The following is a 19,628-nucleotide window of genomic DNA, read 5'->3' as shown; positions in this document are numbered from 1 at the left end:
GAGAAAACCTTCAAAAAAAATCACTGAGCTACCTTTTGGAAGTAGCTCAGTGCCAGGGGTGAAGCTTAGTGAATGAAGCCTGGGTTGGATTTCAGTTCCCATGAATCTTTTCACTGGGTGTCCCCAGAAGTACACAATTTGAGCATCTGTACATGGATTGCTGATAATGCACCAATAACCCAAAGCAAGAGAAGAGACCTATTCTGTGCCTGGAGAATGAAAACAAAGTTTTCATGGCATCTTCCTGGGGAAAAGATGGCGTTGGGGAGTGGGATGGGAGGAGCAGCAGAGACTTACCCAGAAAGCACACCCAGCACGAGGTTCAGCATAAAAAAGGAGCCGATGATGATGAGGGGGATGAAGTACAACCAGTTCCAAGTGTTCCCTGAGGCATCGTTGCTCTACGAGGGGTGAGGAAGGAAAGCAGGTGAGTACAGAGTGGGACTTAGGTATGACCTGAAAGGTGGAGGGGTAGCTCTGGTTCTCCAGGGGCTTTGTTCTCAAATGCCCTTGGCTTGTGGAGTCCTAGAGTCCTGGTAGCCCAGAGAGGGGAAGAGAGCACAAGATCAACCAGTGGGGGAAACTACAGAGGTACCACTGGAAGGACAAAGCTCCCTCCGACTCACAGGTTTTCAGGGGACCAAAAACCAGCATGAAACTCAGGAGGACTCCCCACACCAAACTCCAGTAGCAGGAGGGGAAAACCCCACTGAAGTGTAGAAATAAACCCTTAGTTCCCTCCCTCTCTCCCAGTCGTACTGTCTCCCTTGAGAGGAGGTGCATGGTGGCAAGGTCTGAGAGTTAGGTTTAATCACCAAGCTAGACAGCAGGACCATGAAACTTTTCCTCAAGTGTCCTCCACTTCTATTGCCTGCAGCATCAATGTCAACCACAGAAAAATTGCCAGAAAAGCCTATCTAGTCAATTCTCAAGGGGGAGGATTGTCCACAAATAGAACATTCCTCTCTGGGAGAACAGGACACTATGCCAAGGAGGAAGTTAGGAGGGGAAGAAAATCAAGACTAAAGAAAGAAAGAAACATAAAATCCAGCACTTAGTACTTTTTTTGTTTGTGCCAGACACCCTTCTAAGCATATTACTGATGCTGGTTTATTTACTCATTTAATCCTCATGATGTCCCTATGTTATTGTCATGAATTGTGGAAAACGAGCCCCATGAAGTCAAAACTGAAGCCTGAGCTTACAGAGCTAGACAGTGGTGGACACAGGATTTGAACCAGGTGGCCGGACCCCAGAGCCTATGGACTTAACCCCAGTCCTAGTGGGAAGCCTTCTGGTGCTTCATCAGCTCTGTGACATCTGCAGAATGTGGGGCCCCCAAATGTGGCTTTAAAAGCTCACCTTTAAACGCACATTCAGTGCTACTGCTGCCCTGCAGAAAGGCTAAAATGCGAACGACTGACAATGCCAGGTGCTGGTGAGTCTGTGAAGGAACTAGAACACTCGCATGCTGTCAGTGGAGGGTAACATGGTGTATGAGTTTCCTGTGGCTGCTGTAACAAAGAACCACCAAATGAGTGGCTTCAAACAATGGAAATTTACTGGTCCTGGAGGCCAGAAACCCAAGATCAGGGTATCAGCATGGTTGGTTCCTTCTAGAGGCTCTGAGGGAGAATGTGTTCGATGCCTTTCCCCTGGTATGTGGGTTGCTACAACCTTTGGTGGTTCCTTGGCTTGTAGATGCATCACCCTGATTTCTGTCTTCATCAACACATGACTTTCTCTCTCTGTGCATGTCTGCCTCTGTGTCCAAATTTCCCCTTTCTATAGGGACACTAGTCACATTGGATTAGGGCCCATCCTAATGGCCTCATCTTTACCAATTATTCCTGCAATGACTCCATTCCCAAATAAAGTCATATTCTGAGGTACTAAGGGTTAGAGCTTCAACATGTGAATTTGGGAGAAGGCACAATTCAATCCATCACACATAGTCCAACCATTTTGAAATGGGATGGGAATTTCTACTAAAATTAATCATGGACCTTCACTATGACCTGAACATGGCACCCCTGGGATATTATCCAGCAGAAATGTGAACCTGTCTATGCCAAAGATATATGTAAGAATGTTCATAGTGGTGATCTTCATAACAGCCCCACATTGGAAACAATCTGAATCCTTGTCAACAAGAGAGAAAATAAATAAATGGAATACTGTGCAATGAAGACCGCCATTCATCACATGAAACCTTACAGACCTGGCCTCCAGCAAAAGCCAGACAGAAAAGAGCATGTATTAGGTTGGCCGAAAAGCTCATTCGGGTTTTTCCACCTGATGTTACAGAAAACCCAATAGAACTTTTTGGCCAGCCCAATATGTAAGATTCCATTCATGTAAAATACAAAAACAGGCAAACAAGCTGATGATATCTGAGGTCTAGATGGAGTATCCTTTGGAGAGAGTAGTGACTGAGGAGAGAGCAAGAGGAGAAGCTCTCGAGGCTGAGAACGCTCTGTTTCCTGATTCTGGGTGCTGGTTATACCCACGAGTCCAGTTTGTAAAAATTTATCAAGCTCCTTGCTTATGATTTGTGAAGTGTTCTGTATATTGATTTCACTTGAACCTCCCCCAAAGTTTTTTTTTCAAACAAAGTCAATTTTACCTTAAAAAAGCAAGGAGATTCTGACACATGCTGCAGTGTGGATGAATCCTGAGGACACTATACTAAGTGAAGTAAGCCAGACATGAAAGGATAAAAACTATATGATTGTACTCATATGAAGTTCCCACATTTGTCAAATTCAGAGTCAGAAAGTAGAACGGTGGGCAGGGTCTGGGGGAGGGGGACAGAGGGTTAGTGTTTAACGAGGACAGAGTTTCAGTTCTGCAAGGTGAGAAAGTTCTGGAGATGGACAGTGGTGACAATTTATATCAACATGAATGCACTTAATGCCAATGAAGTGGCCACCTAAATGGATTAGATGGTAAATTTTAGGTTATACTTATTTCGTCACAATAATTAAGAAAGAAAACAAACCAAAAAAGCCAACTTTTTTCATCATGGACACAGACAGGTTCTGGGGACAATGAATGTGCCAGTCCCAGCTCACACTTGCGTTCTAACAGAGTTCTAATGCTTTGCTTCTGGAAGGTTCTGGAAGAAAGAAAAGGGTCAGCAGAAAGGACTGGACAGAAGGCAGAACTGGCTTTGTGTTTCCCCCTCCAGTGCTGCAGCGGCTGAGGCATTTTGTTCCCATTTCTTGGGGCTAAATATAGCCTAGAAGGGAAAGCCTGCACTGGCCAACAGATGAAAAAAGTCTGGGCTGTCTCAGGAGGCAGATTTGGCATGGAGACAGAGTGGTGGGGGGTGGGCGGAGGAGGGCAGGCCTGAATGGGGGAGAAGTGGCTGAGGTCCCTTGGTCCCAAGCCAGCCCCTCCATCCTGGGATCTGCCTACACCCCAGCTCCCTGATGCCCTTAAAGCACCTGGCCCCGTGATGCTGCCTGGCATAAAAGACACTCACGATGCCAGGGCCTCAGCCTACCGGAGCCCATTTGATCCTCTCACAAAATGTGGTGTGTGATCCTTCCCATTTTCCTGGGTGAGGAAACTGAGGCAAATGGAGGTCAGGTCTCATGTCCGAGATCCCTGTTGTGGGCTACATTGTATCCTGTCAAAAGGTATGTTGAAATCCTAACCCCCAGGACCTGTCAATGGGACCCTACTTGGAAACAGGGTCTCTACAGCTGCTATCAAGTTAAGATGAAGTCATGGTCGTGGGCCCTAGTCCAATAGGACTGGTGTCCTCTTAAGAAGAGGAAAACAGGGATTTCCTTGGGGGTCCAGTGGTTAAGAATCCATCTGCCAATGCAGGGGACACAGGTTTGATCCCTGGTCTGGGAAGATTCCCCATGCCACAAGGGAACTAAACCCATGCACTGCAAGTACTGAAGCCCGTGCACCTGGAGCCCATGCTTCACAAGAGAAGCCACTGCTGTGAGAAGCCCACACATCCAAGTACAGAAAGTCCATGCACAGCAAGGAAGGCCCAGTGCAGACAAAAATAAAGAAATAAAATAAAAATAATATTCAGAAAAGAAAAGGAAAACAGCAGGTGAAGACAGGGACACATAGCCATGTAACGATGGAGGCAGAGGCTGGAGGGATGCAGCTGTGAGTCAAAGAAGGCTAAGGGTTGATAGTCACCACAAGAAGTTTGGAAGAAGCAAAAAAGAATTCTACCCAGAGTCTCAGAGGTAGTGTAGCTCTGCTGGCATTGGAGAGGCAGGTGGGACAACCTCTCTCACTCTAGTAGAGCTTGTTTGAGCTGACAAAACACCCCTCGATTCCCACAGTCTCCACACCCAGTGGATGGGGGAAACCGAGGCTGTGGAAGATGCTACGATTTGCCTGGCTCACACACAGTGTGGATGGCATGGCTGTGACTAGACCCATCATCCTGGCTTGCATCCGACTGATTTTTTCTCTATCTCACTCATTCACTGCACTTACATAGTATTTTCTGTTTAGAAAAATTGGCCCAAGAGAGTCTTAAAGAAGAGGGAAAATACTGATTCATCTCAGCACTGTTGGTACCTAGTGAGGCGCCTGGTGCTTCGCAAGCACTCGATAAATACTCATCAAACAAATTAATGGCTGAGTCCCAGTAAAATCCTTAAGTGCCTTCTGGTTTATGGCTTATTTTCCTCTAATATTTTGGGCATGGTTCATTCAGAAAAAGTATAGAAGATGCAAAAATAAGCCCCCTCAAAACAACCAAACAACTCTCAGCCCAAAAGAACACCCAACTCCCCAGCATAAAGGATAAGAATGGGGTGGTTTAGACAACAAATGTATGGTTACCAAGGGGAAAAGAGGGTGTGATGGATTGGGAGACTTGGGTTGACATATACACACTCTGCTGTATTGCTGTGCTCAGTCATATCCGACTCTTTGCCACCTCATGGACTGTAGTCTGCCAGGCTTCTCTGTCCATGGGATTTTCTAGGCAAGAATACTAGAGTGGGGCGCCATTTCCTACTCCAAGGGATCTTCCTGACTCAGGGGTTGAAACCACGTCCCTTGTGTCTCCTGCACTGGCAGGAGGATTCTTTACCCACTGAGCCACCTGTCAAGCCCATATATACACTACTATGTATAAAATGGACAACTAATGGGAATCTGTTGTATATGTTCTGAGCTCAGGGAACTCTGCTCAGTGCTCTGTGGTGACCTAAAGGGGAAGAACATCCAAAATAGAGGGAGTATATGTATACGTATAGCTGATGTACTTTGCTATATAGTAGAAATGAACACAACATTGTAAAGCAACTATATGCCAATAAAGAATAAAGAAGCCACACTTCACATGAAAAGATGCTGGTGGATCAGACAGTAAAGAATATGACTGCAGTGGAGGAGACCCGGGTTTGATTCCTGGGTCGAGAAGATCAATGGGAGAAGGAAACGGTTACCCACTCCAGTATTCCTGCCTGGAGAATTCCACGGACAGAGGAGCCTGGTGGGCTGCAGTCCATGGGATCACAATGAGTCAGTCACTAATTATGAGACAAATGGAAATCAACCCTAAATGTCCATCAACAGAGAAATGGACAAAGATGTGGGACAAAAGAATGGAGTGGATTTGACCATGAAAGACCCAGAGCCCCAAGGTGCCATGAGAGAGGTTCTATTTCTGTCCCAGTTTATGAAAAAGTGTTAGCTTCTCAGTCGTGTCTGACTGAGTGACCCCATGGACTGTAGTCTACTGGGCTCCTCTGTCCATGGGATTCTTCAGGCAGGAGTATCGGAATGGGTAGCCGTTCCGTTCTCCAGGGGATCTTCCCGACCCAAGGATCAAACCCAGGTCTCCTGCATTACGGGCAGATTCTTTACTGCCTTGGGCCACCAGTGAAACCCCAGTTTATGCCTGTTATTAAATCATGCAATGCCTGCTAATTATTTTTTGAGCCCTCCTTTCCTCCATTCACCCTCAAAACGGTCTTTGTTTGGGTGGTAAATTATGTGGCCTTTCTGTCTCTGAGGTCTCCCATCACCTTTTCTGGCCTCTTCAGCTCCCTTGCTCCTCACTCCTTCACTTCCAGCCACATGGGCCACCTCGCTGCTCTTCACAAATGCCAGAAACACTGCTACCTCAGGGCCTTTGCACTGGCTGTCTTGTCCACCTGGGTCTCTCTTTCCTCACATCCCTGTATGGACCCTCCTCACTTCTTTCAGGTCTTATTGGAAGAGCTTCAACCTCTCACCTTGAGGGTCCACAACACTTCTACTGCTTTATTTGTCTCAGAGTCAGCAAACCGCTGCCCAAGGGCTAGTCACCTGTTTTTGTAAATTAAAGGTTTTTTGGCACACAGTCATGCCCATTCATTATGTATCTTCTCTGTGGCTGCTTTTGTGCTACGAAAGCAGAATGAGTAGTTGTGACAGAGACTGCATGACCCACAAAGCCTAAAATATTAAAGATTCTGCCATATATATAAACATTTCTTAATTATCTTGTTGACAGCTTGCTTCTCCCCCCAAAATGTCAACTCCCCTCCAAAAAGGGATTTTTGTCTCTTCCTCTTGCTGCACAGAAAATTGCCTGTATGCAGTACACATCCAATGAGTGTTTGTTGTGTGAATGTGTAATCCAAAGTGCCCCCTCCGCCCCCCTTGCCGAGATCTGATGCTTTGATATTGGCCAAGATGAACATCTATGAATTAACAAGGGCTGAGGTCAAGGATTAGTTTCTACCATTCGTGACTGGCATTTTAACTGTCGACTAAGCACAGCTTTGTCGCTTTCCTAATTGACACTGAGAGAGTAACAGAGAGTAAGAGCCACAAAGAAAAGTACAGAGAAGTGGGACGGAGAGAGAGAAATAAGTGAACAAAGGAAAGGGCGAGAGAGAAAGATGTAGAAAGAGACAGAGACCAAGAGTGAAGAGCGACACAGACAGAGAGGGAAAAAGAAAAAGAGAAAGGGAGTTTTTAGAGAGAGGGAGGGAGTGGCTCAGTGGTAAAGAATATGCCTGCAATGCAGGAGATGAGGGTTTGATCCCTGGGTCAGGAAGATCCCCTGGAGAAGGCAATGGCAACCCACTCTAATATTTTTGCTTGGGGAATCCCATGGACAGAGGAGCCTGGCGGGCTAGAGTCCATGGAGTTCAACAGAGTCAGACATGACTTACTGACTAAACACCACCACCAGGGGAGTGTAGTAGTTAATGCCCAGCGCTGGGTTTGAATCCTGATTACACCACTCTGACTAGGGGATCTTGACAGGTCCTTGCATCACTGTGGGCCTCAGTTTCCTCATCTGGAAGATGGACCTAAAAATATCTCCCCGCATGACTTTTTAAAAATATTCATTTGTTTATTTGACTACACTTGGTCTTAGATGCAGCAGGTGGGATCTAGTTCCCTGACCAGGGATCAAACCCAGGCATCTTGCATTGGCAGCACGGAGTCTTCCCTACTGGACACCAGCAAAGTCCCATGAGGCTGTTTTATGGATCAGTTGATGATAAAAGGAAGATGTAGGGATGGATGCTGTAGGCTCTCAGCAAATGGCAAAATGTTAACTTTAGATGTACTGGGTCTGCCAGGACCCCAGTCTTTTAGCTTCCTGCCCGGGTAGCAACCAAAAGAGGGCAGGTCCCATCACCCACACCGCACTCCCACTCTACTTTGGCCCAGATGATGAGGAACATGTTGGGGATGTCCTCTGCGTAGGGTGGGGTGATTTCTGTTCTTTTTTTTTTTTTGAGTCATGCAGGCACATATGGTGAGGGGGTCCCTGTGAAATGAGACTGCCTGTTGCTCAAGCAGCACACAATGCTCTAGCAAACGGCCCCAGTGCAGCCCTCCTGGGCTTCCCCCGGCCCACCCCCTTGAGCTCAGAGAGCCAGTCCTCCAGCCTGTTTGCTGCAGGAGGCGGCAAATGGCAGATTCCAAGGCAGCCAGTGCTGAGTCAGAGCTGGATTCCAACCTTAACTCCATATGTGTGGCTCTGGGCCTCAGTTTCCTCATCTGTAAAATGGGGATATTTAAGACTCTACCACAGGAGTCACAGGTGGTGCACAGAGAAACACCTAGAATAATGTGGCATAGATGAAATGGCTGATAATTCACTATTATTCCAGTATGTTGCTCAGATCCAGATTGGTCCCCAGGAAGGTCCAGCAATGAGGCTTGTCCAGTGGGCACTGGAGCCATGTGGGTCCTTCAGAGGCTTCAGGACAAGGGAGCTGGCTATGTTGACTGAGGTTCATTCTCTAGCAGTTAAAAATGACTTGGACTACACTTCTGGCACAGAATTTCAACATATACCTGCCTTTGCAGTCTTTGGGCTTGGATAGGCACATCAGATCAGTCACTCAGTCATGTCCGACTCTTTGCGACCCCATGAATCGCAGCACGCTAGGCCTCCCTGTCCATCACCAACTCCCGGAGTTCACTCAGACTCACGTCCATCGAGTCAGTGATGCCATCCAGCCATCTCATCCTTTGTCGTCCCCTTCTCCTCCTGCCCCCAATCCCTCCCAGCATCAGAGTCTTTTCCAATGAGTCAACTCTTGGCATGAGGTGGCCAAAGTACTGGAGTTTCAGCTTCAGCATCATTCCTTCCAAAGAAATCCCAGGGCTGATCGTCTTCCTACCCTACCACAAAATCCTAATGGAGATAGGTCCACCATGCTCAGGGATGCCCCAGTGGCCCATCTCCAAGGATCCCTGGTCCTCTAGAGCAGGGCTTCTCAACATCAACACTCTTGACATTTTGGACTTGGTAACTTGTGGTGGGGGCTGAGCCAGACACAGACTGCAAGAACTTGAGTTACTTGCTAAACTATCACCTCCCTGGAGGGTTTTCCTAGCCACTGTAACCAAAGAAGTCTCTGTGAGATTCTCTCAGTCTCAACTGGGGTGGGAATCCTTTGGGGTCTGAGAACAGAAACTAGGGAGTCTGAATTTACATTGAAAAAGTTAACCCTTCACTTTCCCAAGTAAAGAATCTGCCTGCAATGCAGGAGACCTGGGTTTGATTCCAGGATTGGGAAGATCCCCTGGAGAAAGGGATGGAATTCTTCTGTAAAGATTTGTCCCTTCTTTACTTATTCTGTTAATTTAATAATAAAGTAATAAGATGACTACTTATTACTGTTACGTGAATCAAGAAGTCATTTATTTATTTTTGTGTGTACTCTCTCTGAACAGGTAATGTAAATAAAAACACCCAGAATACAGTGGGCACCCAGAAAATGCTCTCTCTTGCCCTTTCTTCCCATCTCCTGGTCTTTAAGTAACCAAAACATCTCTCTTCCCTCCTAAACACTGAGCAAGACAAATTTAAATATATTCCCTGATTATAAAAGTAAATTGTGAAACTATTATACACACAATTGATAAGCAACAAGGATTTATGGTATAGAACAAGGAATTATATTCAATATCTTATAATAGCCTAAAATAGAATACAATCTGCAAAAAATAATGGAATCACTATGCTGAACATCTGAAACTAATGCAATACTGTAAATCAACTATCCTTCAATAAAAAAGAGGATAAAAATCAATCATGTTCACACTGCTATATTTAAAATGGATAACTAACAAGGATCTACTGTATAGCACATGGAACTCTGCTCAATGTTATGTAGCAGCCTGGATAGGAGGGGAGTTTGGGGGAGAAAAGATACACATATATGTATGGCTGAGCCCCTTCTGTCAACCTGAAACTATTACAACACTGTTAATTGGCTATACTCCAACATAAAATAAAAAAGTTTTAAAAAGTCAGTTGTGCTCATTGTAGACAAATTTGTCAATATAGAGAAGTATCAAGAAAAAGATTCCCAAGTCCCACTACCTAGATGCCATCTTGGTACAGTGGATTCAGTCTTTTTTTCCCTTATATTTTCAAGATTATACACTTGAGATTATAAGGGTCTATGGACTGAACTATGTCACAATTCATAAGTTGAATCCCTGATGTAATGGCAGTTTTTAGATGGTGTCTTTGGGAGGTGACTAGGGTTATAGGAGGTCAGGAGAGTGGGACCCCTATGATGGGATTAGTGTCCTTGTAAAAAGAGATCCCAGAGAGCTTGTTCTCTCTCTCCCCCCTCACCATGAGAGGGCACAGTGAGAAGGCAGCCATCCGCAAGCAGGAAGAGAGCCCTCGCCAGAACTGGACCATGCTGGCACCCTGATCTCGGACTTCTAGTTTCCAGAACTATGAGAAAGCACACTTTTGTTGTCTAAGCTGCCCTGTCTATGGTATTTTGCAATGTTAGCCTGAGCCCATCTGTCAGCACAGGAGACCTAAGAGACACTGGTTCGATCCCTGGGTCAGGAAGATCCCCTGAAGGAGGGCATGGCAACCTATTCCAGTATTCTTGCCTGGAGAATCCCATGGACAGAGAAGCCTGGTGGGTTACAGTCCATTGGGTCACAAAGAGTTGGACACAACTGAAGTGACTTAGCACAGCATGCACACCTTGGTTCTTTTTAAAAGAATCAGTTCCCCTTACTTGTCATTATATATGGTGAGCATTTCCCTGAATCCTTAAATATTCTCCAAACAGATGATTTTTAATGACGACATGATACTCCATCATATGGAGGGACCATACGGTATTTAACCAGTTGCTTCCAGTTTTGTTCTATTTTTACAGATAATGCTGGGGTGCACATCCTGATATAAATCTTCGACAGTGTTTCTGATTACTTAAGGTTAGGCTTTTTCTAAAAGCACTTTAACTGGGAAATCAAGTGGGAAAGAAAAGAGATAAACTGAAAAATAGAAAAACCTGGACGGGGCCCCAACATACCATGAGGTGAGCTGCTGTTCCCTCAGCCAAGAACGCTCTTCTCCAAAACATCTGCCTGACTCTCTTCTCTGTGGAAACGTCCCCTCCTCTGAGAAGCCCTCCCTGATTGCCTGACCTAAACTGGCCCCTGCACCCCATCGCTTGTCCTCTCATGCTGCTGTGGTCCTCATGGGACAACGGGTCAAGTCACTATGTCCCACATTATACACTTGCTTAAGGTCTATCTTCCACATTCTGAGTAGTTTATTATTTACCAACGTTTATTGGTCACATCTGTCTCCCCAACAAGGGTGGAGATTTTTGTCTCTCTTCTTCATTGTGCTATCCCTGATCACCTGATCATTTCCCTGGCACACACTGGACATTCAGTAAGTAATTATCGGATTTCTCTAGTGCTCTGTGGTTGAGAATCCCCCTGCCAATGCAGAGGACATGGGTTCAATCCCTGGTCCAGGAAGAGTCCACATGCCATGAACAGCTAAGCCCGTGAGCCACAGCTACTGAGCCTGCATGCCCTAGAGCCTATGCTCTGCAATGAGAGAAGCCACCGCAATAAGAAACCCAGGCACCACAACTAGAGAAAAGGTGCGTGCAGCAACAAAGACCCAAGTTGGCTGAAAATAAATTAATTAGTTACATTTTAAAAATAATAATTAAAGATAAGTAATTATGGAATAAACAAATGGATTTCAATGTTGAGAAAAGAAAAGAGATGTTTGGCCTCCATGCCTGTGAATTCTAAAATGCTTGAAGCAGGTGCTTCCGGACTCTCCCATGGATGTCACCTGACAATGGCTGGTAAGGCCATGCCCACGGGCTTGGCTCCAGCACAAGATAAAGGACAAAGAGTCCAGACACTGCTCCTGCCTGTGGCCGGATGGAGCTAGGCGTGTCCTAGGGCAGGCCTGGCAGATGGCAGAGCACATGGGCAGGGCTCAGATGAGTCTGGAAAAGCAACAGCTCTGTCTTCACTAAGCAGAAACTCAAAGATCCCACCTTAGCTTCTGCCCTTAGCAATGAGTGATCCTAGTGGTTGTATTTTGGGTTGAGGAGTTGTCTTTTCTTTTTTTTGTTTATAAATTTACTTTCAATTGGAGTAAAATTGCTTTACAATGTTTGTTAGTTTCTGCTTGTATGACAACATGAATCAGCTATAAGTATACATATATCCCTTTCTTCTTAAGCCTTCCTCCCATGGGAGGTGGACTGTCTTAATTTAGGAAGTCCCAGACAAGGGTTCTGGAGAAGGCAATGGCACCCCACTCCAGTACTCTTGCCTGGAAAATCCCATGGATGGAGGGGCCTGGTGGGCTGCAGTCCATGGGGTCGCTGAGGGTTGGACACAACTAAGCGACTTCACTTTCACTTTTCACTTTCCTGCATTGGAGAAGGAAATCGCAACCCACTCCAGTGTTCTTGCCTGGAGAATCCCAGGGACGGGGGAAGCCTGGTGGGCTGCCATCTATGGGGTCGCACAGAGTTGGACATGACTGAAGCGACTTAGCAGCAGCAGCAGACAAGGGTTCAAGTGCAAGTAGTTTATTTGGGAGATCTATGAACTGAATTATGCAATTCCCCCTCACCACTGCCCCACCCCCCGCCCCCCAGCCAAGATAAGTTGAAAATCTAACCTCTACGACCTCAGGATGTGACCTTATTTACGAAATAAGGTTGAACTTCCCTGGTGGTCCAGTGGTTAAGAATCCACCTTCCAATGCAGGGAACACAGGCTTGATCCCTGGTCCTGAAAGATTCCATATGCCATGGGGCAACTAGCCCACGCGCCACAATTACTGAAGCCCTCATGCCCTAGAGCCTGTGCTCCAGAACTAGAGAAGCCACTGCAATGAGAAGCCCCTGTGCTGCAACTAGGAAAAGCCTGCTCACGGCCGTGAAGACCCAGTGCAGCCAGCCAAAAAATCACATAAGAAAAAAAATTTTTTTTAAAGAAGAATAGGGTCATTACAGATGTAATTAGTTAAGATGACATTATACTGGAGTAGGGTGGGCCCTAGTCCAACACGATAAGTGTCCTTATAAGAAGATGGCCCTGTGCAGATGGGATATTCAAGAGGAGGACAGAGAATCAATAAGCCAAAGAATGCCAAGGATTGTTGGCAGCCACCGGAAGATGGGAGAGGCGAGGAAGAATTCTCCCTGAGAGCCTTTGGAGGGTGCCTGGCCCTGCTAACACCTTCTGGCCTCCATACTGTAAGGTAATAAATGTCTGTTGTTTTAAGCCACTCAGTGTGGTACTTTATTACTGCTCTTGGCTCACATCAGGCTCAAATTCCTGCTCGGGTTTCTACCAAAGCATGAAGGTAGGATATAACTGCATGGCAAGTTCTAGATGGCTACTCTGCGGCAGTTACCAGTGGGGTGAGAGCGGGTAACAAAGTGGGACCCAATGGCTCACCTCACTTCCTCAGTTGCTGCCAGAGTTTTCACAATGAAAAATTCATATATTTCTAAAAAGGAGCGCCTGTTGGGGTGGAAAATTTGGCTTATAGAGAGCTTACCTACAGCCATGGTTCTAAATGCTTCACATATATTCACTTTTACTGAGTCCTTGTGCCCTGTAGGTAGGATTGTGCTTTTCATTTTGTACATGTGGAAACGGAGACACAGAGAGTGCAAGCGACTTGCCCAAGGTTGCACAGCGTGGAAGTGGTGGGGTCGGGAAGGGAACCCAGGCAGCCTGATGCCTAACTCTGTTCTTTCAACTGTTTCCCCTGAGCTTGCGTCTCTCAAGGTGGTTCAGCTCGAAGCTTCCAGGGTAAGTATCTCCTCAGACAGTGGCTCTTCCAACTATAGAACCCTCTGGAAATTTGTTGTCCTGCTCACATTTCCTCACCCACCACTGAGCACATTCCCATTGTCTTCCTCTGAACCTCTTTCTGGATGTCCAACCCCGTGACACAACCTGACCCAAGAAAGCTCCTGACGATCTCCAAGTTGCTGTCTGTTCCTAGAGATGCTATGCTCAGGCCAGGTCTTTAGGCAAACTAGGCCACCATGGCTTTTCCCCACATCCTTTAGATTTGTCTAATGGACATATGGACATAATGGTAGAAATCTATGTGGTCTATAATATGAATGACACTCCCAAGATGCGGTTGTGCAGTGTGTGATGTATGTAACTGTCCAGGGATGGGGGACAGGGAACAGGGTAGAATGGGAGGCAGGGAGGCGTGCACATCCTTTCAGACCTGTCCTTAACATTTTCAAGACTGAGGACAAGAGAACCAACTGAGGCCCACATAATATGTGTGAATATTTAAAAACTACTAAATAAAACATGCTCTATGCTTCTGCACAAACATACCTTCATAAGCACTGGGAAGGTCAGTCTAGAATTGAGAGTCTGGATGACTGCACTGGGTTAAGGGGTGGGGACAGGCTTCCCTGCCCCTTGACCATGGCCTCCACCTGGGGGCAGGGGAGGGAGGGCTCCACACACATGCCTGGACGTGCCAATCTGCATGTCCACATTCCAGCCGCATTTGTGCCAACAGCTACCCCAAGGACATTCTTAGACCTCAGGGGATACAAGGGTACTCATGGAAGAATCCAAGTTCATGGAATCTAAGCTTGGGCAGGGAATGCTAGGATCTCAGATGACCCAAAATATGATCTAGCAAGTGGAGGGGTGGTGGCACCAGTTCCCATCAGCACCATAGGGAGGGGCACAGCTGGAGGAGAGTTAGCAAGAGCTCCAGCACAGAATCCCTTTGGACAGGTGTCCAAGACACGTCTCTGTCTTTCCTCTACGTTGGTTTTTAACTTCACGCCACCTTTACATGTTCAAAAATCTAAAATTATACTTAAAAACTTGTGCAATTAAAAATTATTCAGCATCTGTGTGCCCTCTAGATTCTCACCTCCCAAAGGTCCTTTCCTATTAAGAGTTCTGAGGACAAGACGCCCATATCATCAAAGGACGGAACCTTAGGCTGGCTCTCCTGGGGCCATATTGAGCTGTCCTTTGGCTGCCTCCCTGGTTCAGGGTCCCTCCACTCCAGCCTCAGGAGTTGGCTGGGCCTGGCTCTCCACCACCCCCATCACTTACGTTGTAGAGGAGGTCAGTCCACCCTTCCATGGTGATGCACTGGAAAACAGTCAGCACTGCAAACAGGATGTTGTCAAACTGAGTGATCCCGTTGTTGGGTCCTTCCCAGTAGGGCTGACATTTGGTCCCATTGGGGCAGGTGCGGGCAGGTTCCTCTGTCCCACACGGTGCTGGAGACTCACCCTGAATGTCATCTAGGAAACGGAAGAGGAGCAAAGTCAGGGGAAAGGGCCAGCAAAAACAGCTCTGGGAAACAGGCCAGTGAACATTCAATGCTGTTGAATCTGCAGGAAAATGGCTCTTAGGATGGACTTATCAGTCTTTTTCTAAAAAGTCCAATGCTTGGCTTGGTTGATCTATTCATTGTTTTCTATTTCATTAATTTCTTCTCTTAAGTTGTGTTCCATTTTTGTTCTTTTCCTAGACTTTTGAGACAGATTAATGTTATTTAAGGCTATAAATTGCCCTTTAAGTGCAGCTTTAACTGCACCTCACAAATTCTGTCATGCATTATTATCATTATTGTTCAAGTAAAATATTCAGCAGTTTCCATTATTATTTATTCTCTGATTTGTGGATAACCAAGAAGCATCAAAAATTTGTCAGATATATACAAAAATAGAGTAATGTAATGAATTCCCATGTACCCATCACCAATTTCAACATTTATCAACTCAGGGCTAATTTTGTTTCATCCACATCCCCTCCCCACACTAAAATATTTTAAAAGCAAATCTCAGACATCTTAGCATTTCATCAACAAATAAGAAGCATGTCTCTTAATTTCCAAACACTTTTAGTGTTATCTATTTGTTACCAATTTCTAGCCTAATTGCACTGTGGTCAGAAGATATGTTTTGTATCATTCTGTCCTTTGAAATCTGTTGAGATAGACTTTAAGGTCCCTACAACAGTCAACTTTGGTAAATCTGCTGTGTGCATTTTGAAGTGGTTGGGGGCAGTGTTTTCCAGACTTCCATTAGCACAAATTCGTCAACTGTGTTGTATTATTCTTCTATAGCCTGACTGATTTTTTTTTTTCTTGAGATGTACTGGGCTCAGGGAGCCGTTCTGGGGGCGAGGGAGGCCAGTACACGCAGTGCTCCACCTTAGGCACAGGAGCTAAGCTTTCTCCCCAGACAGCAAGAGGCAGATTGTGAAAATGTCACAAGGAAAGAGACACATGTCAATGGGCACCCCTTTTGCTGGAAACCAAAGGCAGCTTCCTGGCAAACTCAGACTGAGTGATCAAGGTTGAGTCTGAATTCTAAGGTGTTGAAGGGGAGGGGGAGGAGATGCCTTCACGAGAACACGGACTCAGGGGAGTACAGAACATCCTGGGTGTGTACAGAGCATCCCGTTGGACCAGAGCCACAGATATGACAGGATCCTATTCAGCAAGTGAGACTTTTGAAGATTTTTAGAGACTGATATTGTCCGATAAGAAATCAAACAGCTGAGTGTGTAAACTCCCCATGAAACAAAAATATATCTCAATGCACATGCCACATACAGGGTTTACAGACCATTCTTAACCTCCACTTAGCAAGAAACAGGGAGAAATAAGCCAACACAGAATGCATGAATCTTACTGGCCTTTGAGACTCCTGTTAAATAGAAACTCTAGGCCATGCAAAATGACATTTGCCATATCAGAAGGGATGCCTACAACTCAAGAAGCATTGACATCCCAATCGCTAGTTTAAGTTGTGGGAAATACTTTTCCCCTTCATGTCAGACTTGGTACAGGGGCTGATTTCATGAATACAGATTGGAAGGCAAAATCTTTTAAACATAAGACTCGGGGCACAAGGGAAAATTCCATGGGCTCCTATCATGAATGAGAACCACGGTTTGTTGGGAAGGTTGCCTCTGTCCCAAACCTTCTCCATTTTCACCTTCTGTCCAAGTCTGGCTCAATTCCCATCCACCAACACCCTCCCCTCTCTTGGATTAGGCCAGTCTACTGGTCCCTTCCTGCCCCTCCTCCCCACCTCAGGGCTACAATAGCTTCCAAATGTTCACATTTGGTGAGGAGATAAAAGCAGGCATTAACCTGCACTGCTACAGACTAGTTCCAGATGAGGAATCTTGTTTCCTCAAACTATTTTGGAAGCTCTTGGAAAACAGGAAGCTCTCCCACCTTTCCTTTCTCTGGGTGTTAGCACAGTGCTGGGCACACAGGAAATTGGTTCCTGATTGTAAGGAGAACCTGTCTGCAGGAGAAATCTGACCACCTTCAGCAGCTATGCCCAGCGGTGTTCCTGATTATGACCTGCCAGCCCCCTCATCACGAAACACTCTGGGGGCTGCTTCTAGAAAAGCAACCATCCAGAGAGTCTGAGGAATTTGGTTATAAATATATTTTAAAATTAACCTGCTGCCTGGGTGTCTGTATATATCTGTCTCTTACTCACACGTTCTTATATTTTTAATTGTGAGCTTTTCAGTCATCTTCCCTAAATCAAGGCCTCCTACCCTCCAGTTGCCCCACCCACGTCTGTCCCCTTACAACCCTGATTTAGACTCAAGCCAGTCCTCTGTCCCCTTGGCTGGACAGAGAGAGAGAGAGAGAACCAACAAAAACAAAAAACCCAGGATCCAGGAGTCCTGGTTTCTCTGCTCTCGGCTGATGTTTCCAAGGGGCCCTGCCCTGCATCTCTCCCTCCAGCATTTCCGCCCAGGTGTCGAGGCCAGGAGCAGAAATAGCTCTGTCTCAATTAACACCTTCTTCATTGGGGAAAGAAATAATTAGGACATCCCATATTGAGCAAACTTCACAAGCCCAGGAGAGAAGGAGATGGGAGGAGCAAGAAAAAAGGAAGCAAAAAAAAAAAAAAGAGCATCTTGAATAAACCTTCCTTACAGGGTTTTCCTGCCCTCTGGGAGGTCTGGGGAGAGGGTTGGGTTACCTGGGGGTCACCAGGAAGAGAAGGTGGATGGGAAGCCACTCCAGGACAGAATTATCTTCCCAATAAGGCAGGCCTGAAACCTCCTTCCCTTCTCACACAGGCTCCCCTGTCTCCATTTGCAGTTTCCTTGACCCACGACTAACACTGTCATTCAGCCCGTCCACAGCAAGGAGGCCCATGGTCCAAGTACTGAAATACAAGCTTCCCTCTTATTTGATTTCATTTGGTTCTTTGGCTTCAGAGAGCAAGTAGCCAGGTTTGCATAGCAGGAGACGTAGTCAAAGATGAATGCAGAAGCTATTAGGTCCCTGAGTATACGGATAGCTAGGGACACCGACTCGATGGACGTGAGTCTGAGTGAACTCCGGGAGTCAGTGATGGACAGGGAGGCCTGGCGTGCTGCGATTCATGGGGTCGCAAAGAGTCGGACACGACTGAGCGACTGAACTGAACTGAACTGAGGGACACCCAGGCTGTTTCACTGCTGTTTCAGAGACTAAGTCTGTGACTTCCGGTCTTCCTGGTTTTTTTCCTGAGTCATCCTCCCTGATCCTTTCTTGTTTATTGTTTAGTCTCTAGGTCATGTCCGACTCTTGTGATCCCATGAACTGTAGTCTGTCAGCCTCTTCTGTCCATGGGATTTCCCAGGCAAGAACACTGGAGTGGGTTGCCATTTCCTTCTCCAGGGGATCTTACAGGACCAGGGAATCTTACAGGACCAGGGATTAAAACCATGTCTCTGTATTGGCAGGGGTCTTCTTTAACACTTGAGCCACCAGGGAAGCCGCTAAGCTAAGGGGTTGACTGTGGCACAGTGTGGGGAGGGGAGGAGCCAAGATCCTGTTTGTGCTTGATGCTGATTGGCTGGTGCCAGGACTCCCAGTGGGATGTTTTAAGGCATCTTCTTGGGGAGACTAGGACGAGTCACCCTTAACTCTCCCTTCCTTCAGGGTAAGGAGGTTTCAGGCTTCTCTGGTGGCTCAGTGGTAAAGAATCCACCTGCCAATGCAGGAGACGCAGGCTCGATTCCTGGGTCAGGAAGACCCTCTGGATAAAGAAATGGCAACCTACTCCAGTATTCTTGCCTGGTAAATCCCATGGACTGAGGGGCCTGGCAGGCTACAGTCCATGTTATCACCAAGAGTTGGACACGACTTGGTAACTAAACAACAACAAGGAGGTTCAGAACTCAGCACATGCTAGGGTCTCGGGTCGCTGCAGGGTAGCTAGGCAGAGGCTGTAGGCACTGCATTTGTATTCTGCTGTCTTTTGCCCCTACATGTTCCCACTGAAAATATCTTTGATGCCTTTACCTGCCCAGCGTTTGGGGCAGCCAGCTATGCCAGGGCATTAATGCCCATAAGGGGCTCAATCCCCGCCAATGTCGGACAGAATTTGGTGGATAAATACCTAGCTCCTGTGCCCCTCATGTGGGATGGGTCTAAGGCATGCAACCTACCCTGTTTCCCCTAGGTGCCCAATGGAGCTGAGGTCTGGTGACCTTGCCCAAGATGGTAACCTACTTGATAACGTTCCTAGATGTTACTAGATCCCCCCCGTCTCACTTTCTCACTCACCTGAAGGTGTTTCCTGGGATCACTTCCCCAATAAACCACTTACCCTGGGACAGCTTCTCAGGTACCCCAGTGTAACATCCCAGCAACAACCAAGATCTCTGGGGCGGTTTCATCCCCTGCCTGCCTTAGCTTTGGGAAGATGTTCTCCCAGCTTCCAGGAGAACGAAGCAAAGCCCTGCAGATCTTGTCCAGGAGCTTGTCCCCAAGGGAGAAAAGAAAGGGGAGGAAGGCTGGGAAAAAAAAAATCTATGATGCTGCTCGGACCAGATCG

General features: G+C 46.5%; 1 protein-coding gene across 1 annotated transcript in view; it reads right to left on the bottom strand.

Moving 5' to 3' along the window:
• CACNA1A (calcium channel, voltage-dependent, P/Q type, alpha 1A subunit) overlaps positions 1-19,628 on the bottom strand; it is a 255,016-nt gene that overhangs the window by 114,073 nt on the left and 121,315 nt on the right. The window contains 3 exon segments of the mRNA XM_010855524.1: positions 298-401; positions 14,869-15,062; positions 19,198-19,205. Of these exon segments, the coding sequence (XP_010853826.1) occupies positions 298-401; positions 14,869-15,062; positions 19,198-19,205 (306 nt within the window).

Source organism: Bison bison, unplaced genomic scaffold (assembly GCF_000754665.1).
Source record: "Bison bison bison isolate TAMUID 2011002044 unplaced genomic scaffold, Bison_UMD1.0 scf7180017864365, whole genome shotgun sequence".
NCBI classification, from domain to species: domain Eukaryota; kingdom Metazoa; phylum Chordata; class Mammalia; order Artiodactyla; family Bovidae; genus Bison; species Bison bison.
The sequence above is the reverse complement of the archived record's forward strand: the minus strand, read 5'-3'. Positions and strand labels throughout refer to the sequence as shown.